The sequence below is a fragment of the Protopterus annectens genome, chromosome 11.part0 (assembly GCF_019279795.1).
Source record: "Protopterus annectens isolate FY-2018-M chromosome 11.part0, PAN1.0, whole genome shotgun sequence".
Classification (NCBI taxonomy): Eukaryota; Metazoa; Chordata; order Ceratodontiformes; family Protopteridae; genus Protopterus; species Protopterus annectens.
Window position 1 is genome coordinate 965,637,600 of NC_056745.1, and position 25,944 is coordinate 965,663,543.

General features: G+C 41.2%; 1 protein-coding gene across 1 annotated transcript in view; it reads left to right on the forward strand.

The window, feature by feature from the left end:
- SEMA3D (semaphorin 3D) overlaps positions 1–25,944 on the forward strand; it is a 1,474,119-nt gene that overhangs the window by 592,630 nt on the left and 855,545 nt on the right. The window contains exon 5 of the mRNA XM_044088351.1: positions 12,800–12,919. Coding sequence (XP_043944286.1) covers positions 12,800–12,919 — 120 coding nt within the window. The remainder of the gene's footprint in view (positions 1–12,799; positions 12,920–25,944) is intronic.

Below are 25,944 nucleotides of genomic sequence, written 5' to 3' on the forward strand. Positions count from 1 at the left end.
GGGGAAAGCGGACACCCCTGACTGGTTCCTCTACTCAAGCTGAAATTATTAAAGAGTACCCCACCCACTTTAATTTTCACCTCTGATCCTTCATATATATATTTCTAATCAGCCTTATAATTTTATCAAGGAAAGCACCTACTTCCATTGCCTTACTCATGAAGGCCCAGTTTATGCTGTCAAATGCTTTCTCTGCATCAAGATCCACCAACAACAGTGGTATTTTCTTACATTCTGCTTCCCTGTGGATCATCAGTGTTCTTTTAAAGTTATCAAATGTTTGCCTCCCCTCCACAAAACAACAATGATCCATATCTATCAATTTTGGTATCACTTTTGCCATTCTTTTATCCATTATAAACACTTAGTAATTATGGTTTAGTATTGAACTGGGCCTGTATGAAGCTGGATCTGATGGATCTTTACCCTCTTTAGGTATTATCGCCACCACCACTTTTTTTTCCAGGATGTTGGTACTTCTCCTTCTCTTAAAATAATTTAAACAAAACCTTCCAAATGTTTACCAGTTTTTTACCTCTTAGCTTCCAAATGTCCACGGGAATATTATCTATTTCTGGAGTCTTTCCCCTCCTATCCTAACTGTTAATAATTGAGGCTCATCTACCTCTAACCTTGGCTTATTTAGTTGTTCCGTAAACATTTCCATTGCACCTTTTCTTGATTTCTGTATTTCTCTACTTTATACAGGCTTTCATAACATTTCTGAAATATCTGTAGTACATCTACAGGATCTGTTATCTTCCTTGTTATAGGCTTCCTAAGCTTGGTAACAGCCCTTTCGACTTTCTGTTGCCTGAGTCATTGTGCTAAACATTTTTGTGCTCTAGAGGTATTATCAAACAACATTTGCTTGACAGCAGTCTTTCTAAATTCATGCATATTGTCAAGGTAATACCTTATTTTCTGTTTAGCATTCTGCAGTAGATGCTGTTCTTGCTCTGTGGGATTCCCCCTATTTTGCAGTACTTTAACATTTATCAGTCCCTCTAAATAGTTATTTTTACTTCTTAACCATATCTCTCTTTCCTTTATTTCCACTCTAGTTTTAAACTCCACTTTAATTTTATTCTACTCCCCAGCTATATTTTCAGAAGAAATATCTATCTTCTCTAATAGTTCATGAATAATTTCCAAAACCCATTCCTTAAATTCCTCTCTTTTCAACAGATAGTTGGGAAAGCACCATTGTCTCATTTTTATTTCATTACCTTGTGTTTTTATTTTAGTTATCATTGGTGCCTGATCTAAAATAGTTAATTGGATGCATTTCAAGACCTTCAATTAAGTGCACATGCTCCTGTGAAAAATAAATACTATCTAGACTAGCCCAGTTTTTATATCTTGGAGAATAATATGTACATTCATGCCAAACTCCTAGTACTTTACATCTTCCATGCCAAACATTTTCATAAATGTCTTCAAAAATCTACCCTCTTTTGTTATATTTTCCCTTCTGGCCCCCCCAGACACATCTTCACTCTTGCAAACCAAATTCCAATCCACACCTATGCTGCATGTCAAAACAAAGTATTTTCTGAGCTGAAAATGTTTTTAGTTCAAATAAGATAATTTTTTAAAGCAGCATTTCTGCAGAGTACTTAAACAATGGAAGAGTTTGTTATAGTGTGAAAGACTCACGGTGTGCATATAAGGTAATGAGCATATTATGTTATTTGCTTGCTGCGTAGACCACCACATTCTCCAAGGATCGTCTGTAGTTGGTATTATTGCCTGAAGAATTAGTATACCACTGTTTCTTGATTTCTGTTTGCTAGAATCACATTATTATGTGAAAAACCCAGACAGGCAGCTAATTAAATAGGTTCTTTCAGAAGTATTTTAATAATAATATAAGCAGTGCCCAGAATAAATTAGTCTTATGCAGTCGTGCCATTAGGAATAGATTTAAGAGACTAAAATGTTTAGAAACAGTGAACACATGCATGCAGGTGTTGCATTACTTGGCATGGTGTAGGTATATGACAAACAGTAAAATATTTGCAGTATGATGTAAGCTGCATTAAAGTGCCAGATTTGTAAACTCTAAACGCTATATAATAAGGGCTGATAAAAGACATTTACACAATCAATCTGTCCACTTCTGTGACAACTGGATAAACAGCATGCCTCAGTTAAACATTATTAAGTGTTGTGTTTCCGTCTTTTGATTTCTCTCCTGCTTACTTTTGAATTCCCCCATTGTCTGTGACCTTTAGACCCATTCAGGAAAGCTGTGCTGTGTATCCTCCCTACATGAACATGTTCTTCCTCCTACTGCCCACGATCCTTCCATTTCCATCTTCAAAGAAGGAAGAAGATCTGGTTACACCCTGTACTTTGAGGACTGTCACTGAAACAGTATCAGTAGTGATGAAAATTAGTCTGTTTTTTTTATCTTTCCTCTTTTGCAAGTCAAGGCTTTAGTACATATAGCACAATGACCAGAAGAGAAAGTAACAGAAGCAAACCCCATTTAATGCAATTCCAGGAACACTTTGCATAACCATTTTACATACAGTACTAAAATCATCGACCATGTTCCTCAGAAAATATTTGCCTGGCTACATGGCATGGAGGTATAGTGCCCATAATATAACCCATGTAACTTGGGATTATTAGTAATGCCAACTCTGGATAAGTCAGACAGGGAAGGGTACGGCACAGTACCCTTCAGTATGGAGAAGGAAAGGGGAGGATGCAGGTCATCAGAGAGCATATAGGAAAGTTTGGAGACCAGGAAAATCAGTCTTCCCTGACAGAGGAAAGGGACAGGCTGCCTGCTGACTATGTAATACCTTGCAGAACTGAGGGATGTCAAGCACCTGTATAATACCTTGCAATGGTTATATCTTGAGGGATGTAAAACACAGTCAACCACTGCATTTCTCCCACCTGTTCTGCAAGCAGAGCATCTCTAAGGAAACAGTAAGGGTTTAAGTGAAAAACCCACAAATGACTGCTGATAATGGTCTGAATAATTTCCCTTCCCTGTTAAGCCAGACCACAGATACTGGGAAGGAATGAGTTGATTGGCCAGGAGGCTGCTGATGGCTGACAGTCCATAGGGTCAAAGAGAGAGTCAAAATATATTATAGATAATGCAAATATTATACCATGAATATCACATTATGCACATAACATACAGTGGATATCAAATGTTTACACACCCCTGTTAAAATGCCAGGTTTTTGTGATATAAAAAAATGAGACCACAATAAATCATTTCAAAACTTTTCTCACCTGTAATGTGACCTAAAACCTGTACAATTCGATTGAAAAACAAACAACTCCGTTAGGGAAAAAATATAAAAAATAAAAAATGTACAATATGCTGGTTGCATAAGTGTGCACACCCTTAAACTAATACTTTGTTGTGTGTGCACACCCTTAAACTAATACTTTGTTGAAGCACCGTTTGATTTAATTACAGCATTCAGTCTTCTTGGGTACGCACCTCCCATCAATTAAAGAGACTCTGATTAACCCCAAATAAAGTTCAGCTGTCCTAGTAGGATTTTCCTGACATTTACTCAATTGCCTGCTACAGCAAAAGCCATATTTCACTGAGAGCTTACAAAGAATCAATGGGATCTCATTGTTGAAAGCAATCAGTCAGTTGAAGGGTACAAAAAAATGTTCACAGCATTGTATATACCATGGAACACAGTGAAGACAATCATCAAAAAGTGGAAAAAATATGGGACATCAGTGACATTGCAAAGCATTGGACATCCCTCCAAAACTGATAAAAAGACAAGATGAAAACTGGTCAGGGAGGCTGCCAAGAGACTTAGAGCAACACTGAAGGAGCTGCAGGAATTTCTGGCAAGTACTGGTTGTGTACTACATGTGACAACAATCTCCTATATTCTCCATATGTCTGGATTATGGGGTAGGGCTGCAAGATGGAAGCCTTTTCTTACACACAAAAAAATTCCAGGCCCAGCTAAAATTTGCAAAGCAATATATCAAGTCTGTCAAAAGCATGTGGGAAAATGTGTTATGGTCTGATGAGACCAAGGTTAAACCTTTTGGCCACAATTCCAAAAGGTATGTTTGGTGAAAAAACAGCACTTCACCTCATCAAAAGACCACCATCCCCACGGTGAAGCATGGTGATAGCAGTATCATGCTTTGGGGTTACCTTTTTCAGCTGTAACTGGGGCTTTAGTCAAGGTGGAGGGAATTATAAACAGTTCCAAGTAGCAATCACTTTTGGCTCAAAACCTTCAGGTGTCTGCTAGAAAACTGAAGAGGAAGGGAAATTTCACTTTTCAACATGACAATAACCCCAAGCATACATCCAAATCAACAAAAGAATGGCTTCACCAGAAGAAAATTAAAGTTTTGGAATGGCCTAGCCAGAGCCTAGACCTAAATCCAATAGAAAATCTGTGGGATGACCTGAAGAGGGCTGTGCACAAGAGATGCCCTTGCAGTCTGACAGATTTGGAATGTTTTTGCAAAGAAGAGTGGGCAAATATTGCCAAGTCAAAGTGTGCCATGCTGATAGACTCCTACCCAAGAAGACTGAATTCTGTAATTAAATCAAAAGGTGCTTCGACAAAGTATTAGTTTAAGGGTGTGCACACACAACATAGTATTAGTTTAAGGGTGTGCACACTTATGCAACCAGCATATTGTAAGTTTTTGATTTTTTATATTTTTCCCCTAACAGATTTGTTTATTTTTCAATTGAATTGTGCAGGTTATAGGTCACATTAAAGGTGGGAAAAGTTTTGAAATTATTTATTGTAGTCTAATTTTTTTATATCACAAAAACCTGGCATTTTAACAGGGGTGTGTAAACTTTTTATATCCACTGTATATTATTATCATCATCAAATTACTGAGACTCTAAAAATATTAGGCCTCAGGATTACCTTTACCACTCTCTATTTCCCTGCACGCAGTTAACATTTTGCCTTCCCCTCACTTGTGATCTCTCACTAATTCAGTTCTGACACAAATGCAGTTATTTCCCAAACTCATTTAATATATTCATTCTCAGTGTTGGCCACCTCTGTCATTCTCATCTTTCTATTTATCACTTTTCTCTTATTCCGCCCTGGCAGTAACAACATTCCTATGCCAGCTCTCATTAATTGTTCATTTCACCAACACCCCGTTTTCCCTGCTGAGCTTTTGTTTAACATATTCTACAGTTTATTCACTTTTCTGCACTCCCATCATATAACTAATTTGTTGGACCTTTACCACAACCCTAGCATGAATCATTATAGAGGTTTCCTTCCTTCATTTACCTGGTATTTTGTTCAGGCTATGAATTAATCTCTACAGCTGAACAGTTACTGGCCATGCCACATGCAGACGCTATTCCCTTCTTATTTTATCTTTCTAGCTAGCCAAGTGGACAGATTATGAAGATTGACAAATTAGTTTCAGTCATCCCACATACTCATAAATAATTTTTTTCTTGCTTTCTTTTCTGCATTTTTTTTAAAATGCTGTCAAATTTTATTTTGTCTTTATTTTTTTACATTCTAAAGATTATACTGCAAACCTGTTAAGTTTGTCTAGGGGCACAGTTGATCTAGGGAATAATTGTATTAGCTTTAGTTTGGAGAAACTCCTTTTGGCTAATACCAGTGTGACTGTTATTGTCAGAAATATAGACAGAATAAAGAAAACTTTTGGAAATTCAGTAGCTCTCTAATTCACAGTAAGGAATTTCAAAATGTTTAAAGGCCATCCAATGTATGAGGATGGACAATTGGTTTCAGTATGCTTCCATTTTGTCAACTAGCATTTGACCATTTAAGTCTACAGTCTTCATAACTTAATTTCTCTGAATGTGATTTACATTTTCTAGTGTAATTTCCAGAGCTGTAGCATATTTTTGTAATTACTCCTTTGGAGTTTGCTGAAATTTACTCAAAAAGTTAAATAACTGAGCACATTTCTTAACATCTGAAGCAGTGGCTTCAAGGACTGCATAGCCTTGTGTAACACTTGGCTGAAGCACTGAAGTCTGTATGCTTGCAAGAAATCACTAATGGATAATTAGTAGAGTTGCAAGTGCTGTATCTTTTTTCTCATTCTCAGTCATTTAGCCTGGAATTAAATCCAAGTAATCCACATGTTCATTTGCTCCAACTAATACTTGTTCAAAACTAGTTTCTCTATAATTCATGAACCAATTGAAGAGATTTTTCAGATGAAGGGCAACATCTTCACTAACCCATTGTACCTATTTTCTGAAAAACTTTTCATGAAACAGCAAGACGTACCAGAACAATAATGATACCATAAACCTGTAATTCTTCATTTGATTAGTGATTCAGCTTTACATTTTGGCTGAGCATCTTCTGAAGATTCTGCTATTTTTATTAGAGAATAGTACAAATTACTGGCTTGGTATTTTATGGCCTTTGCACATTGCATCTGACATTTCCACATGGTTTAACTCAGAGGCTTTATGGAAAAAGCGTTTGCATGTGTGACAGCCCTCCTCTGGGCCAGTAATCAAGGAGCTTCAATCCTCACACTGACATTGGTGAGGGACATTCACTTGGAACAAAAATAGATAAACACAGTATTTCCAGATCCAGCTGTATGCACCAAGCACAATTTCCCTTAAGATCACATAGGGAACTCACTCAGTCTGGTGGCTGGGTTTCCCTCTCTCTCTCCAGGCTCCCAATAAGACACCCCACTGGCACAGCTGTAGAGTTAAGTCCTCAGCCAAGTGTTCCAAGCGAAGTTCTCCACCACCTTCTCTATGAAACCAGTGCTCTGTGTCCCTTCTCCAAGTAGTTGACTCACACACACTCTTTGAGATTTGATTTTCACACACACACACACACACACACACACACACACACACACACACACACACACATACACACACACACACACACACACACACACACACACACACACACACACACACACACACACACACACGAAAGGCTGGCACAGATTTACCAGTTATACCCAGACTATAAGGTAGCTCCACCACCATTAGAACACTCCAAAGAGGGTCTTACAAGGGTAGCCAATTATACTGAATAAAATTAATACTAATACAAATTTTAATGTTTGACCAATGCAGCAAGGTTTTCAGGAGTAGTCACAGTGTCACCAAGTAAATATAATTATTCTCAAAGTTTAAAATATTCTCTAAAAGACCAGCCACAATGAAAAGTTTAAATATATTTAATAATAAATAATACAAGAACACGAAAATACTAAATATCTATTTACAATAAACACCAGAGTCTCAGTCACAGGAAATATTAATAATAATACAGATGGATAGATTCACACAGGTATAGAAAAACAGTACTTAACTAATCTCACTATATTTTTCTGACTGATCTAAAGAATTACTATTCCTTGGTTACTTACTACAGCAAGTCAAGATGATGTAGCTTCCTTCTGTCAGTTTTCAAAAACAGACTGTCCTGATTCTTCTGTCACATTTAATAGTAAAACATCATTTCAGTGCTGCCTTACAGAATGACATCATACACATCTGGTCATCTGACTTCTGGTTCCCACACTACCCCACCCCCTTTACTAGAAACTGAACCAGAATTTAACACATATGTGTTACCATACACGTAGATAGAGCTTTGCTGAGATGTGTTACAGCATCTGGAAGCTTTAAAACCATTTCAATACTTCTATCCTTCCATGGTAGCAATTAATTTACCCCTAAGGACAATACAGTAGGATTCCTAGTCCTGGTTTACACAGTCATTTTGTCTCTGGTTGCAATCAGAACTGTAAGATGCAATCTTTATGGCCTAACCCAGGTAATTTAATTTCAGACTATTTTTCATTAGCTGGACTGAGATTAACGTCTGCTCTTCCAGTGTCTTCTGTTACAATATATTTATTTCAACAGTTACACTACAGTCCGATATATAGGTGTATTTCTAGTCTGTCCAGCAGGACCCACTGTTAGGACATTTTTAACACAAACAGCTTTACAAATAGATTTTCAACACAAGCACCGATGCAAATCAATTTGATATACAAATGTCATATAATTCTTTACAATAGTCCAGCTAGCTATGATGGCATATGTTATACATCCACTACTTTACTACTCCTGACAAAGCTGGTAATACCTCACATTATCACAGCATGTTTTCGGGAAACCAGTCATATCTTAGTGTATGCTAAAACAAAAGTGTATAAAGATACTGAAGACTTTTAAAAAAAAGTCAGTGCATCAGTACAGGTGTTGGTCAGATCTCCAAGGACAAGGTTGCAATTGTAGTAAACCCATGGTGTAAAAGATGCTGTTGAATATTCTTCCAAAAGTTGACCTGAACACTGTATTCCTTTCCTCTCATGTTAGCTCCATTATCTTAGTCTTGTTCTTGGATATTATTTTATTGTAACCCCGATTTTCCATTCTGTTATTTAAGCACATTTACACATTTTCCTTAGTAATGGTCTCCACAAGCAAAAATATTATAAACTGCTCAAACACAACAGCTGGTGCATTAGGTAGTGTATCGTCAGAGATGTATCTAAGTGTCATAGACATTTGTTCCTAATAGGATATCTGGACTGCAGTCAAGAACTATAGCAAAATACTTTGAAACTTTTATTTGATTAGTGTCATTATTTTACAGTGTCTCTTCCATAATACTGATAAACGTGTTTTGAGTATTTGTGCCAATGTAGCGATCATGAATTTTCTTACTGGAAATTCATCTAAGATTGCTGAATGACTGGATCAATTTTTTCCCAATAATTCTATAGTTCCAAGGAAGATGCTATTATGTCAACTTCATGACTCTTCAACAGTGCCACAAAATGCCCAACTAAGCTCACATTAAAATATAGCTACAGCAACTTGCACCACAAAACCTTGATGCCATCTCTTTCTTTCTTGATTTATCAGTTTATTGGAACTTTGTCAGTAGTCAGCTCAGCATAAGGTATGTTCTGAAGTTCACAACCATTTAGCCTGGTTATCAAATGACCTATTGACTTCTCATGCTTGGCAAGTCTAATGAATGCATTGGGCCAGTGACCAGTTGTTGAACTATATAGTAGTTAGGGCACTTTTCACATCATTTCCATGATTTTTTTCCCATCTGTGTTATTACAGTGCTGTGGATTCACAGGTAATTACTAGGCAAATGGCCCTAATTTGTTAAGCTTGGCCATGTTTACCCAATTATAGCTGACATGATTTGATACCCCAGGATAATTTTAAGGATCGGATATAGGCTTGGACAATGGTGGTCAAGCATTTACAGCCTACCTATTTCTATAAGAGGCATAGGTGCCAGGCCAGGGATAAATTTCTGATTCCCCATCCATTAGTCAAATTTACATTTGAATTTTGTTAAGGAAGAACTTTGCTTCGTATTGATGGGATGCCTGTTCTAGAGCCGGGGCAGTCACTGAGACGCACATTTATTTTTCCAACATGCCCTATTTGTGTAACAGATGAGGTTTAAAACCATAAGTTGGGTATTTCTGATGCTGTTTGTTTTTCAGATGTGCCTCAGGTCCATCAGAGTGGAGTCAGGTGATGCTTTTAAGTTCAGGAATAGATCACCTCACTGCATTCTCGAGGAGACTGAGTATGAGAATAGGGCTTTAAGGCAATCTATGTAGGACATGTTGTTTACATCCTTTATTCTTTTTTTAGGAACCTCTGTGGATGCTCAAGTTGTTGCATTTGACTGGTTATACACATACTGAAGGGTGTGTTGTACTCAAATATTGGTCTCAGGACACCCAAATCCACCACGTTGGCTACAGAGATAGTAGGATAATGCTTATATATGGGTTACAGATCTTATTCACCTGTTTTACAAAGGGATGACACAAGAACAATTTGTAGCTGACTAGCTAGGATGCTGTATGAGTATAAACTACAAAAGACTATCTAAGGCTAAACTCAAAAGGCAGTGCTCCTCACCACATAACTAGTTGCTCTGTGACAATTAAGTATGAGAGAGATTTCAGAGGAAATTTTTATACTGAAAGTTATAATTCAAAGTGCCTGTTATTATAAAAAGCCAAACCCTGTTGTGTGATGAGCAAAGCAGACTTTATACTAAAACTAACTAAAATATCAAAATAGCCCCCTGACAAGTCACTAAATCACATGTTAAGCTGACTAGAGTGATTATCAAGTTCATAATGACACTAGGTTACTCTCCACTGCCACTAGAGTGCAGACCTAAATCTTGATGTTTACCGTCCTGACTCCCAGCATGCAATTTCCACTCCGGATCTACCTGCTACAGTCCAACCCACCAGACTTACTCCTTTATCACTCGGGCCATTCATGGATCATGTGGATGTCCTGGGGCACAGCTCATCTGTGCTTCTATTGTTTTTATGACCTAACTACCCCCTTTCCCTATTCCTCAGTGCTCGTTGATTACGTCTGAAGGCAACTCCACTCTTTGGACCATGCCTCCCCTTAGGAAGCATATCAGTAAATGCCCTCCCAGATTGGATGAGCACACCCCTCCCTGATGCACCATCAGTCACTTGAGCTGCTAATTGAACCTGAGGCAGCGGGGCTATAGTCAAGGCATTAATTTTCTGCCATCAGATCATCCTAAAGCTAATCTTTCTTAATGTAAAATCAAATCTATTATAACCAAACAAAATGTAGGAACACAGCAAACAACAAGCAAATATAATGAACCACTGAACTGCTGCCTAAAGAATAGTCACAAAGTACAGGAATCAGCTACAAATCACAGTAATTTTCTAGGGCACTTTAAATTATTTTAAGTGCAGAAATAGCAAATAATACAAAACATGTAACAGCAGCCTTCTTTAACTATAATTAGAATTACAGTTTAACAAAGGAGTGTGTATATCTGCCAAGGATGGCACAGAATTGAAGCAGAACACTTTCAGATGTGTGGCATGAACAAGCAATTGGAAGCTCCCTAGATATGATCCCAGAGCTGTGTAAATGTGTCAACTTTTACATGCACAGAAACTGAATAAACAAATAAAATGGTCCTCTGGTCAATCCCCACATTACACTTAAAGCTGACTAAAGTGACTCTCAAGCTCAGCATAAGGTCAGGCTATATTCCACTGCCACTAGAGTGCAGAACTAATCCTTACTGTAAAATCAACCCTGTTGCAGCAAAAAAACTACTGGAATACAGTAACTAATAAATACAAACAATGGGTCACTGCCTAAAGAATGCTCATAAAGTGTAGAAATCAGCAATAAATGACAGCAAATTTCAAGAGCACTTTGAAATGATTTAACATGTTGAGACACAGCTATCTACATGGCATTGTGGAGCTATGAATTTGAGCTGATGCAGCTGGTATGGAACATTTAGGGTGGTAGTGGGAGAATTTTGTTACTGCTAATTAAACCTTTTCATCTGAGTGTGCACAGCTGTGTTTTGCTGGGTCTGTATCAGGTTATATTCAAATATAGGAGATCCTATGAGATTTAGTTGCTATTTCTTCATTTGTTTAATATGACTTGGGCCACATTTACTTGTAAGAACTTATGGTTTACCTGTCCCCAGCTTCCATATAGAGACATTAGGATTTCATACCTTTTTACTGAGACAAATTACCTGCAGGAATTACTACTTTTGTAACTTCAAGTTTTCTTTGATGGATAGTTTTAAGAAGTCGTTGAAGACCTCCCTGTTAAACAGAGCAAGCAATAGCATCAATGAAGACTTTTAGTTCTTTATACAATAATAATTTTTGTATTATTATTATTATATCCTTTGAATTATTTTGTTTGTTTTAGTGGCTTGTACTTGTATAGTGTTGTATAGTAATATGCATTGGATTTGGCAGAAAAATAAAGATGACTTATTGAATGCTATCTTAGGTATGACTTTGTGTCAGTGAGCAGAACGAGAGAAGACACTAGTTTGCTTTTTGCTATGTGAGCCTGTCATTGTGATTATGATCCATATAATGAGTCAGTGGTAGTAGTTGGTTCTGTGAGTTACTTAAGTGAGAAATGAGCTCTGTCCTATGTTATCTATACCCTTCAACTAACTGAATCACTTTTGGTGTACGTTCACATATCTGATGCTGACAGGGTATTTGGTAGATCATACTGAGGGTCTTTTACTCATTTCTCTATAGAAACAACTATCTTTAGTTATGCCACATGTACAAAAAGATAGAACACTTGACATTAATCTCGAAAAAGAACATTGATGTATTTGATTTTCCAATAATTTCCAAGTATATAGCTAAAATAATTATCTGTTTACTAGTCTGTCACAAAGATCTGAGACTGATCTCAAACTTTTAATTAATTGATTGCGGGTTCTAGTCTTGGATACATTTTTATAAAACAAATAGTTTAAAGTATTGTTCCTGTAACTCTATTTGGAAGAACACTGGAAGACACCTGCAATTTGTGAATTTCATTGTCGCCTCACAGCAAGAGGTTCTCCTGTTCGATTCTCGGCTGGAGCGCCTTCTGTGTGGAGTCTGCATGTCCTCCTCATGGTCGAGTGACATATAAAGATATGCAGGTAGGTGCATGTGTGAATGGGTGTGCCTTCTTTGAAGGGTGGGCATCAGGCTGGCAACTTGGCACCATAAAATTCCACTGCCAATCATTAGCGGACCAGAGTTCTGCTGTGGCGACCCCTAACCGGGAAAAGCTGAAAGACATTATATGAAATACTGTATGTTTGTGTTTATATTTTTATATTTTAATGTCAGCAGTAAGAAATTATTTGTAAGTTATGTTTGTCATAGCAAAACAATCAAGCTTTATTTTCTCAAAAAGCTAAGCATTTTTTTCTTTTTTCTTTAGACAGAATGTGCAAATTTCATCAGAGTACTTCAGCATTATAACAAGACTCATGTTTATGCATGTGGCACAGGAGCCTATCACCCCATGTGTGGATATATTGAAGCTGGAAACAACAGAGAGGTAATTTAATGTAGTTTTATTTACTTAATTACATCACAGTGAGATTGTTCTTTCCCATCTTTTAGAAGTTTGTATTTGCAGAACTAATGGACATTTAATTATACAGATAGTTATTTAGGAGTTTATTTGCTGAGGAAATTGAGAATACACTTTACTTTTATAGAAAAGTTAAGTTTCCAAAGTTGAAGTACACTTTACAGAAAACATTCCCATACTGATACTCTTACAACTGACATATTGAGAGTAGAAAGGTGAGAATTATTGAAGCAAAGCAAAAATATGTGACAGTAATGCAGATAGTTATCTTTTTTGAGTGGCTGTAATTGTTTGAAAAGGTGCAAAAAGTCTCCTTTTCTTTTGACAATATTTATGTAAAAATGTACAAATGACAAAACTGAACTAATTTTAATTAAAATTTGTTACCATTGTTAAGCATTTTATTTTTCTTGATAGTTTGTCTAGGCTGTTGCCCAAAGCAACATATTAAATTCAGAGATGGACAATGTAGTACATTTTTAATCCATTGCAACTATAATGCTTTTTTATGTCTGCAGGGTACTTATAACAAAAGTGAGAAGGAAATATACATAAAATCCATTTGGCACAAAAGCAAATTCACCAAAAAATCCAAAACAGATATAATCGCCAGTAGATGTACTTTATTAATGGAAATGCATATAGGAAACACTGGGACAAGATATTGTTTTTATGTGCTCCCATTAATAAAGTACATTTGCTGGCTTTTGTGTTATGCAGAATTTTAAAAAATGAAGAAGAAAGTTTCAAGAGACAAAACAAATTCTGTAAAATAATATACTCCTGCCATATACCAGTAGAAATTCTTATAAATATAAGGTTTTATCATGTATGATCATTGGTGATGCAAGTAGAAGATGAATCCTATGTTAAGTTAATGGTCTGCACTTAATCTATTCAGAAATGACAGTTTATTCAATACTTTGAGCAAGGTGGGTATAAAACACAGTAAAATAGCACAGTACTTTGCCCACATCTATAGCAAAAAAAAGAAAAAATGCTAGTCAGTTTCATATGAGTTGCATTCAATATAGTATGAATACTAGCATGATAATTTGTACTTGGTTTGTCATAACTTCATAAAACCTAACTGAAATTTGGACACCGTTTAGTTAACACTGACATGAAATCTCCTGGCCAGTGCTATTGAATTTTTATACTGAGCTTCGCTAATTAAATATAATGATAATTTTCAATAAGAGAGGATCACAGTTGGGGTTGAGAGTGATTTTTTTTTTGTCATGCACATTACATATCCCATTGTAAACCGAGAAGAAATTACATGGTTTGTTCTTTGAACTTGATATAAAAAGCTGCATCAAACCTATGCAGTCCAGGTGTCTTGCCACAGTAAGACATAAAAAAAACATTCTTTAATTTCTATTAAGGAAATGTTTGAACCTAGTTTAGAGAGAAGTTGTTCTAGTGTTGCATTGAGATAAAAATTACACAAATACTGGTTAATGGCTTCCAAGCTGATGTCAGAGTTAGTAAGGGCATGAATTACTCTTTGGCTACAGTAGTGAATGTGAAGAATGGCAACTGTTTTGTGTATGAAGAACATGGTTATCACCAAAGAAGGAAATATTATTACTGCCGTGATTTAGTTTCAGTAATCTTGCAAGGAAATCTGGAGGAAGTAAAGACCAATTTCTGCATCTTGCTTACATTTTTGATTCGAATAATGATAAGTTTGAAGCATGAAGTAGTTCTAATTTATACTGTGCATCAACCAGTGTTGTATATTTCCTGGGTTATAGTTAAGTTGCAGCTCCTTATCTAATTAAGAAATTTGTTTTCAAGATTATTAATTTGTATTACTCAGCTTCCCTTTGCATAAAAGTTAGTGTGGATTTGAAAAATGGTATCATGCAGAATGTCTGATCTTGCTGCGTTGCAAAGAAAATGAAAATGATGTACTTACTGTAATGATAGAGATGTGTTGTCTGTCTGGTTTTTGGATTCAGTTTGGATCTGACACCAGCCAGTTCCATCAGACATCAAACTCTCTTGGCCCCACCTTCCTTGCCCACAGTTCCTTGCTCTTCACCCAAATCCTCAGATCAAGTTTGCCCCATAATGGCCACTTTCAAAATACACTAAAAAGGTTCCCCAGCCAAGTAGAATAAAGGACTCCAAAAACAAGGAACAGATGATCTCCATTGTCCGGTTATCACAAAAGGGGAAGCTCACAACAGCAGCCAAAGGAACAGACAGGAGGAGGGGAAGGTTGAACAAGACAGAGACAGACAACACAGATCTATCATTATAGTAAATATATAAATTTTGTACTTGATGTCTGCTCTGTCTGGCTTCAACCTTTGGGGCAGAGTCTCCAGCCATGCAAAAGATATCAGGAGGAACTAAGGAAGGATATTCTGCCACACAGTGGAGCCAAAGGAAGCACTGGGTCTAGAATGAATATCCAGCTTGTAATATGACACAAAAGTGTGGTGACCTAGCTAAGTAGCAGCTGCACAAATAATCATCCATTGATAATCGAGAAAGGAAAGCTGTCGAAGTAATCATAGCCCTTTCCGAAAGACCTTTAGACTTGTGTGAAAGAGTCTTACCTTTTAAAGAATATGCAAACAAAATACAAACTGACAGCCACTTGGATGAAGTTATATTAGACAAAGGTAAGGCCAGCCTGGATTTTGAAAAGGATGCAAATAACTGACTGGATTTTCTGACAGCTGTGCTATGGTCCAAATAAAATCTCATTTGTCTGTGTATGTCCAAACAATGCAAAAGGTATTCACCTTTTTTGGAGAAATTGGGAAAAACACAGGAAGATAAACAAACTGTTAAGGTTATTCTTGGAAGCTGCCTTTAGCAGAAAAGAAGGGCTCATATGAAATGAAAACCTTTCTTTATGGAATACCAAATTAAGGATGTGAAGAGTCAAGAGTTTGCAACTCTGAAACTCTCCTAACAGAAGTAATCACCACCAAAAACAAAGTTTTCCAAGACAAAAGCTTGAAGTCAGAAGTAGCTGAAGATTCAAATGGAGACCCTGCAAGGCCCTGCAAAACAAAAGGCAAATCCCAAGAAGGAACCTGATCCCAAATTAGGAGATGAACCAAAAAGGTACCCTTGAGGAATGCTTTGGAAATCTTGAGGGAAACCAGATGCACATTATCCTTGCCGATCTAAATGTTAGAGATGGTTACTAACAGCACCTTAATCATAGAAAAACTGGAGCCTGACTGAAACATTTCAGTGAGAAAACTCAAAACAGATTTCAAAGGAGCAAAAAAGGATGGAGTCCCCTAGATTTATCCCACTGGACAAATATTCTCCATTTACTGGAATACATATTTATGGTAGACTGATTTTGAGATGAAGACAATATGTGAACAACAGCTTGTGAAAGCTTTGGATTTCTGGCCATCAGTGGAAATGGATGAACAATATGGATAACTTGAGGGACTGCAGGATGGGAGGATTCATATCCACTGGATGAGAAATGAGATCCTGAATCTGATCCAGTACTTGGTGCTGGGAGTGTTGGAAGGGGGGTAATTCAGAAGAGGTAAAAAGAAGGGAACCCACACCTGATGAGGCCAAAAGGGGGCTATGAGGATCACATTGGCTCTGCAGTGGGCTGCCTTTTGAAGAAACTTTGCCATCAAAGGAACTGGCGAATAAGTGTAAAAGGAGCCCTGGGGACCAGGCAAAAAAAAAGAGCTTCCCTTGGTGACTGTCCTAGGGGGCAGGGACTAAGGTGTAGTAGCTGCTGCACTTGATATTGGATGGGGAGTGCTTCAGTGACAAAAAATCCAATCTGCAACCCTCGTATTTTGGGGCCACTCATGAGGAGCCAGAATGCTTCTGCTGAGGCTGTCAACCAGAATATTGGATTTGCCTGGGATTGACATTACCACCAGAAAGCACTGAGAAGAAATCTCGCATTGTCAAATCCTCATGGCCTTTCGACACAGAGGATACAAACGTGTTCCCTCCTGCTTGTTGAAATACCAGACAACAGACATATTTTCCATCTGTATTGCAATCAGACCTCTGGGAAGGGTGTCCCAAAAAGCCTGCAAGGCAAGGAGAACCCCCCTCATCTCCAGAACATTAATATGAAAGTGGGCCTGTGCACAAGACCAGAACTCTCGAACCATCATCCCTTTGGAGGGAGGCACCTGTGATGACTGTAGCCAAAGGTTATTAATGGAGACTGTAACCACTAGTGAACTTAGTCCTGACATACCTTCATCAGTCATGTTAGAAAATCCACTGGATGTGTTAGGAAAGACCATTGCACAACCAGAGTCCATTGCAGAGCCCTAATATCTGTAAGCCAATAGAAAGTACATCTTCATCACACAATTAAGTGACATCACAAACTCAACTATTAAAGCCATACACTTCTGTTAAAAACTTATTTGTTAAGTGAACCTTGCTGTTCTTTAAGAAACACTTGATGTTGACTACATCATTCGACCCTGGGGCTTTGTCAGAGTTTAACCTGATCTGCCACAGTGCTTCTTTTTGTTCCAACTCTGTCTTAAAATCCCCACCCCTTGTATGATGTGTTTCCTGTTCCAGAACTGAAAACAGGAACTTATTGTAGTTAGGACACTTCAAGGTGTATTTGAAAAATGCATTTCTGTTATCCTTTTTATGCTATAGTAGTGCTCTTTGATCCTGGCACAGAGAACCCAGATGGTCATCCCGATATAAAATGTACTACAATGAGAACATAACCCAATGTTCACCACACCTTTGGTTTTGCAGTTAAAATGGCCTGACATTGGAACAGTGTGTGGCAAATGGGGCAAATTTACAAATGGTCCTTCTAATATGTACCTACAAACAGTACAACTTCCACATTTGTGCACGCCGAATGGTTTGTTTGTGTGTAAAATAGTCTTTTTCTCCATTTTTTCTCCATCTCAAATAATAGTTTTAAATTATAGTGATTTTTATACACAAAATGGGGGTCGGGGGCAACTGTTGCAAAAAGGTCCTGATTACCCTCTAAAATTTGCCAGTTATCCAGTATCTTGTCACTTAATTGTGGGATGAAGATGTACTTTCTATTGGCTTACAGATATTTTTAAACTGAAAGTTTTTTACTGTTAAATGTATTGTTTTCTGATGAAGTCTAATGACGAAAGCAGAAAATGAATTGTTGTTTACGCTAAATTTGTGCTTCTTGTTCTCAGTCTGAGTTCCGTTTTTTGTGGCTTGTTGTGATATTTTGGAAGTTTTAGTCTGTTTTTCTGGTTAAGTGGCCGCATAGTTGGTAAGGTATCCCTAGCTGTGATCAATGATGCTGTTGTGGGGGCAGTAAGGAGACAATCGTCCAGGTACTGAAAGACCTGAAATCCCTGCAACTGGAGCCAGGCTATTATCACTGCCATGCACTTGATAAACACCTGGGGGGGCTGTGGTGAGAACAAATGGCAGGGCCCTGACTGGTAATGATTGATCAACACTGGCAAAACAGAAACAGGAAAAGAAAACGAGCAGGAAATGGAATATCCAACTGTTTATTGTACGTAAGTGCTTTCAATGAACAAAATACTTCAGCTTCTTCAGATAAGTAAAAACTATTCGTTTCCCAGTTTAAAAACCTTACACAAACTTGCTGAGCCAATGGGCTGGGACAACAGATTGATCAACAGCTGGAGGCACAGGACCTTCCTGGAGTGATTGCTCTCTTGATATGATGATAGGTGCCCTTGAGGTCTGTCAAGCACATCCAGTTGTCCTTCCTCAGAAGTGATAAGATGGACTGCACCAAGACCATCTGGAACTTGGTCTTCTTCGTGAACAGATTGAGTTTGCTTAAATCCAAAAGTAGCCTGAGATCTCTGCTCTTTTTGTTTACTAAAAAGAACCTGAAATAGACCTGAGATTCTTGTTGGTCTGGTGGTACCTCCTAGATTACTTGGCTTGCGAGCTGCTTGTGAATATCTACAACTGCATGCAGTCTCTAACAGGGTGGAAAGTCTGAGCTACACTTTTGATGAAGGTGTGGAACCTCTGAAAAAGGGAATGTATTAACCTGTGGATATGACTCTTAACATCCATGTGTCTGAGGTAATGGCCTTACAAGCTCTTGGTTGTACAGTCACATGGTCCCCGAATGCATCCAGAGTAGGATAGCTGGACACCCCTTCAGTGTCTTTGAAAGGACCCACTGAAAATGCCCCATTTATTTTGTGATTCAGTGGACCACTCCTGCCCTGTTGACAGCATCCATTATGATTTCCCCTCCCATCCTCAGGAAGAAGCCTCTGAAGGAGCATCCTGAAAAGAATTAAGGAGTGTCAAAGCACACTCCAGTGGTGGACAATGTCTTCTGGTCTTGCTCTCTCCTTGTTAGAGTATCCTTAACTTTTTAGCCAAACAAGGAAAAGCCATCAAAAGGGGCATTGACAAAGGATGTGTTGAAGCAATCCGCAAAGTTGCTTAAATACAAGCAACTGTAACACTGCATGGCAATGGCAGAGCCAACTGCTCAGGTTGTTCCATCGACTGCATTTGATATGACCTTCACAGAAATGTTGGCAATGGAAAGCAGGCTGGACAACTAAGTGAGCATCATCTTCTGAGTCTCTGGAGCCTGCTGCTTCTTGACATTCCTTGACATTTCAGACACCAGAACACACTGAAGTTTTGTCAGGTGTGATAGATAATTTAAAGCTCTCAACGTAACACTGTCTGAGGCATAGGACCACTTTCCTAAATAATCCAAACTCTGAGACTCCCTGTTCAGGGGTGGACAGATGAGCTCTCCTCAGAAATCTCCTTTTTAATGGCCACCACCACAATAGCATTGATGGCCGGACTCTTACTCCAATGCAACCAGTCCTTGGGGGAGTGAGAATCTTATCCAGCTTTTTGGGATAGGATCCCCAGTGCTGAGTTCCTTCCATGCTGTCTGATATACTAGGTCTATAAGAGCATCTGGAGGGGGAACCACCCAAGGCATGGATGGGTGTATGCGGAAGGCCTACAAAACTGCTGACTCCTCCAGAGAGGGGGGGGCTTCAGTGGTCATCTGTCATGCTAGTGAAGCAGCTCCAGTAAGTCACCAAAAGAGGCATCATCCTGCAGAGACTTAGGGGAACCCTCTCTTTTCTCGAGGTGAGTATCCTCCATGAGAGACTTCTTTAGAGAGAGACAAGGAGAAGAGGAAGGAAGTCCTGCCACAGGGGCAGGATGGAAACCCACCAACACAGGGTGTCCAGGAGAAGACTGATGACTGGTCAGAGGCACAGATGAGAAAAGGGACGCTACACTGACTGGAGAAACCTGACCCTTCTGCTGAGATGAGAACATCCTCTGTACAATGATGAAGGCCGATGTGGAAGATGGCACCTTGGGGGCAAGGTTTCCAGTACCAGAAGGCACCAGAAACGGCCCCGATCCGGAGGGAAACACACCTAGCCCAGACAACGAGATCAGAGCAGAGCTGTCCAAACACAGAACTCTGAGAGGAAGAGATGATTATGAGGCAGGTATCATCAACCCCAACCCAGAAATTCCGGCTTTGACATGGCTCCAAGGTCCTGATGGCCCTGAAGGAGTCAGCCTTGAGATGACCAAGGATTGCTTCAGAACTAAAGATGGCCAAGCCATCAGATCTAACCCAGAGGGTGGGAAAGTAGCCAGGCCCCGAATACCTTGGATCCAAAGGGGTCAAGAAAGGAAGCCAAAAAAAAAATTTGAGGGTCCTGGTACTGGACCTGGATCCGAAGGGGTAAGACCTAACTGCATCTGCTCCAAATCAGAAGCATTAAGACCCACACTTCAAATCAGAAGTTTTAATGCTGCCCACCGACCTCAATGGTTGGACATATGACACCATTGATGGGACTTGGAGGGCCATTTGGAGCAGGATGACTCTGCCTGTCAGGTCTGTGCCTGAGAGGCTCAATACCAGGGTGGGGAAGAGGAGGATTCTGATGACAGCTATGGTGGAGTGGAAGGTGAGAAGGGAGAAGCTGTCCTACAAGAAGGGGCCCCTTTTAGCAGAGAAGGACTCAGAAGACTCGGTACTGGAGATGGAGCCTTGATGGTTGTTGGCACAGATGCAGATTGGCTCTGAGGGGTGGACATAAAAGTCATAGGATCTTTGGGTCTGGCAAGCATGAGGAGGAAGGACTGGGGACAAAAGAAGAGGATGTTATGTGATCCTATCTCGCCTACATTCTGACTGATGGGTTCGGAGCACTCGGCACGCTTATGCCAAAGAGCGAAGTCTCTTATTGGCTGAGCTTACTATATCCCAGGATGCACCACTACCAGTCCCCCAGATCTTGTTTGCCGCTAATCTGCGAAGACGTGGTCTCGAGCTGGCTGAGCTGAGTAGTAAATTTACTAACTTTTTTCTGTCAGAATTTTGCTGTTCTTGTCATAAAAAGCTGTTTTAACGGCTATTCTTCACCTTTGTGTGTGTTTGGAGTTTGTGAAAAGACTTTGTTGTGTGATTGGGTTGAGTTTGATTTTAGGCCTCCCTCATCTTAGGGCCTTCCCGGTCAGTCAACCCCCTTAAACCTTACAGGGTTTCAAAGTACCCTTAGTAATTTGTGACGGTTTCTTTACTAAACGGCAACTGTAAACCTATTATTAGGTAGTGTCAGTAAACAGAAAGTCAGTGGATAGTGTATTTTCTGTCAGGGATTACTGATTTTTGCCATAATGTCTCAGAATCCTAGGCCTTCGGCTTTAAAAATGCACCAAATGCAATTTCAAGATGTCCATCACAGACGATCACTCGCTCTGTGTGTATTGTTTGGGTGCAAAACATTTACAAGAGTCATGCAGTGTGTGTCACGCTTTTTCCTCAAGGGTCCTCCAGGAGAGGAAAAATAAACTTATTCTTAAAGGGTTAATAAAACCTTCCTTTGAAGAAGCTTTGGCATCCTCTCCTTCTCCGGCTAAAGAAAGGGCGCCGGCTCCGACCAGTCCGTCGGATCCGACCGCCAAAAGACATAGGCAGGCTTCTCCTTCGGCTCCAAGGACTTCGGAGCCGAGGGCGGAACGGTCTGCCTCGATGCCACCAGTCTCGACTCCTCTGGCTTCGGAGCCGATGGCTGGGGCATCGAGGCGGGTCACCTTCGCCGGCTCCACTGGTCTCGGAGCCGACAAAGGTTGCCCGCCAGACACTTCCTCCTCGGCCAAGTCCACCTCGCACCGATGGAATCTAGTGTGGGTATTCCTTCGGCGCCGATAGTCATCGGGTCGCCGAGCCGGGTCCCCTAGCCCTTTGGGGCCGTTGGAGAGGCCATCTGGAACCCGCTCAGTATCCTCTCGGTCTTCGAGGATGTCGGATTCAGATATAGACAGGGTGCTCCAAAGACTGTTCCAGTCCCCAGTCTTTCAAAAATTTGTTTCGGCTCCTACCCAGTTGGCTTCGGAGCCGATTGCCCAGGCCCATCCCATTGCTATTCCTCCTCCGACCGCTTCGGCTCCGTCGGAGCAGGTGCTGTTGGAGCCGGTGGAGATCTTAGGGTCGGCTCCGACCCTTACTCCAACCCGGGCCTTCGGGTCCGAGTTTGGTACACGGACTTCTTCGGCTGGACCCGGGGGGGATGTTTCGGGACCTATGCTTTCGGTTCCGAGCCTCCCTCTCGGTGCTTCGGCTGCGGGACTTCCGTCGGCTATCATGGCTCCGGGGACCGGACACTCCCAGGACTCTGGGGGTCCGGCTTTCAGAGCTATGAGGAGTGCCTTGGCCAAGTCTTCTTCGGCCATCTCTCCGGCTTTACCTGCACCTTCCCTGGGCGTGGAGACTGGGTCTTTGGCAGTTCCCCTGTCCGTAGGCAGCGGAGCCCCTGGGCCTGAGGTTACCCCCATTGGGGGTTCCCCTCCTCCTGAGGGTTCTTCGGAGTTGTCTTCAGAGGAACCCCCAAGGAAGAGATTGTGCAAGAGGAAGCACGTGGACTCCCCCGAGTCTATTACATCGGACACTGATCTTGATGATGCAGAGGGGTCCCCGAAGTCGTCCTCGGATGATGTCTCATTTGCAGACATCTTAGAGATCCTCAAACAACGAGGCGGCTGGATATCCAAACCCCCCTCTGCTGATGAGTCAGTGCTCCTCAAGGCCTTTGGGGCTCAGCCCTCCGCCTCCTGGGTGTCTCCGCCCTTCGACGAGCTTCTGGATTTAGTTTGTCGGGCGGAAACATCCAGATACCGTGGAACCAGTCCCTTCTCGTCCTAATAAATTTTTGTCTGCCCCACCCGAGAAGGAGTTCCTCACTAAAGGCGTGGCTGTAGATGCCATGGTGGTGGCATCTGCTACACAACAGGACGTGGCAGAGGCTTCAACGTCCGTCCATCCTCCTAATAAGGAGTCTAGGAGCATGGACAGGTACGGGAAGTGCACCCTGACTTCAGCGGCCTTTACTTTAAGGTCTCTGAATTATTTGGCACATTTTACCAGGCTTCAGAGGGATCTGGTCAAGGAGCTGTCAGATTCCCTCTCGGTAACCTACCTAGGCACCTAGCCCAGTTGGTTAACTCTCAGTTGGCTAGCCATACGCTAATTTCTAACTCGTCCATGAGGCTCATTTCCTATGCGGCCGAAGGGGCGGGTAGAGCGGCAGGCACAGGCGTGGCTCTACGGAGACAAGCCTGGCTCCGCTTGTGTCAGTTTGTGGAGGCCTTCAAGTCTTCCTTCGACGACGCTCCCTTTGATGGGTCCTCTTTGTTTGGACCTAAGGTTAAGGACACTCTTACCCGCTGTGAGCAAGAGGGAAAAGCTTTATCTGCCGTAGGTGCCCGTTATTCCACTCCCTTCGGCCTTATCCCAAGGCTAAAGGAGGGGGGAAGATGTGGTTCCGTAAATCACGTAAGTTTTTTCCCCAACAGCAGGAAGATTCCCCTTCCAGAGGCAGAGGACGGGGAAATTTTTCTGGGAGACGCCGTCCCAGAGGCGGCAGAGGGCCCCGCAATTTTGGAGACCGCGAGTCCTTTCGTGGCTCTTCAGCCTCCCACACATCATGAGGGATTGCCCGGCTGTGCTGCTCGAGCCAGTCGGGTGTCGCTTGCCAAGCACCTAAAAGCCTGGGAGTCAATCACTCAGGACAGATGGGTGCTTGGATCATTGCCGGAGGTTACACCATCCCATTCACATACTCACCCCCACCGTCCAAAAAATCCCGGACCCACCACCCAGTCAAAGGGAAATTGCAGCCGCAGAAGCTTTAAAGCTGCTAGAAAAGGAGTCATCCAACTGGTCCCCACAGACCAGATCGGATCCGGAAATTACTCCAGGTTCTTTTAGTGCCAAAAGACAGGGGACCTGAGACCAATATTGGATCTCAGCAGACTGAACCAATCCATCACGAAATCCAAATTCAATGGTCACGTTACAATCCATTCTCCCATTGTTGGAGAAGGATGTTTGATGTGCTCCATAGACCTCAAGGACGCCTATTATCACATACCGATACATCAGACGCCCAGGAGGTATCTGCGCTTCAGCCTGGGAGTCAGTCATTTCCAATTTTGTGCACTGCCCTTTGGTCTCACCACAGCCCCCAGGGTGTTCACCAAGTGTTTGGCAGTAGTGACTGCTCACCTGAGGAGTCTTGGATTCCAAGTGTTTCCCTATCTGGACGACTGGCTCCTGACTGCCACCACCAGGCATCTACTAATGGACAACCTCAAAGCCACCATCTCCTGGGTGCTACCCTGGGGATTACATTCAATTGGTCAAAGTCTGTCTTGCTGCCCTCTCAGCGCATAAGGTTCATAGGAGCAGAGATAGACTCAAAATTGATGCCCGTTTTTCTTCCTGCCGAAAGGATCCAAACTTTACAGGGCCAAGTTCAAGCTCTGATTTCAAGATCCAAAGCCCCAGCCAGGATGGTTCTACAAGTTTTAGGTTCAATGTCTGCCACGGTTCTTTTAGTTCCTCTGGCAAGATTGCACATGAGGATTCTTCAGTGGCTATTGTCAACTCAATGGTCCTTTCAGGACATTCCCCTCAATCATCCCATCATGATTACAGAAACATGCAAACGGGACCTTCGCTGGTGGCTTCAGACATCCAGTCTAAATCAAGGAAGTCCCTTTGTTATTCCCTCTCCAGTGGTCACCCTGACGACAGATGCCTCCCAGACAGGGTGGGGGGGGGCATTGCCTGGGCAGGTTAGTTCAGGGATCCTGGCTTCCAGACGAAACTCTTCTCCACATCAATGTATTGGAGATGAGGGCGGTACTTCTATCCCTACAGGCCTTACACAGGTTTATCCCTCAGGGCATAATCGCCATCCACACAGACAACATGTCGGTGGTCTGGTACCTAAACAAGCAAGGAGGGACCAGATCTTACCCCCTTTGCAGAGAGGCCATGAGGGTGTGGGAATGGGCGGTAGCTACCAGCCGTTTCTTGGTAGCGACCCACATTCCGGGGAAATCGAATATACTGGCAGACAGATTAAGCAGGACAATTCTCTCTCCTCACGAGTGGTCCTTAAACAAAACAGTAGCAGATCAGGTTTTCCGGAGATGGGGGACCCCGTGCTGCGACCTATTTGCAACTCCACTAAACACCAAGTGCAAAAGGTTCTTCTCTTTGACTCCACATCAGGGAGTACCAGCTATGGATGCTCTAGCACAACCTTGGCCAACAGGGCTACTTTATGCCTTTCCTCCGATTCCACTTCTCTCCAAAGTCATTCAAAAAGCTTCTCAATTGGGGTCCGCAATGATACTGATTGCCCCATACTGGCCTCGTCAGGTATGGTTTCCTTACCTGAAGAAACATGCGGTGGACGATCCGTGGACTTTAGACCTAATTCCGGACCTGTTAATTCATCAGTCGGGACAACAGCACCAGTCCCTTCACTCCTTGAAGTTGACAGCTTGGCTCCTCCACTTCCGACTTTAGTCAGAAGTCACACATTAGACCCGGAAGTTATTCACATTTTATCTTCGGCCCACAAACCCACCACTAAGAAATTGTACCTCAGTAAGTGGAAGAGGTTTGCTATCTGGGCTCAACTCAGGGGCTT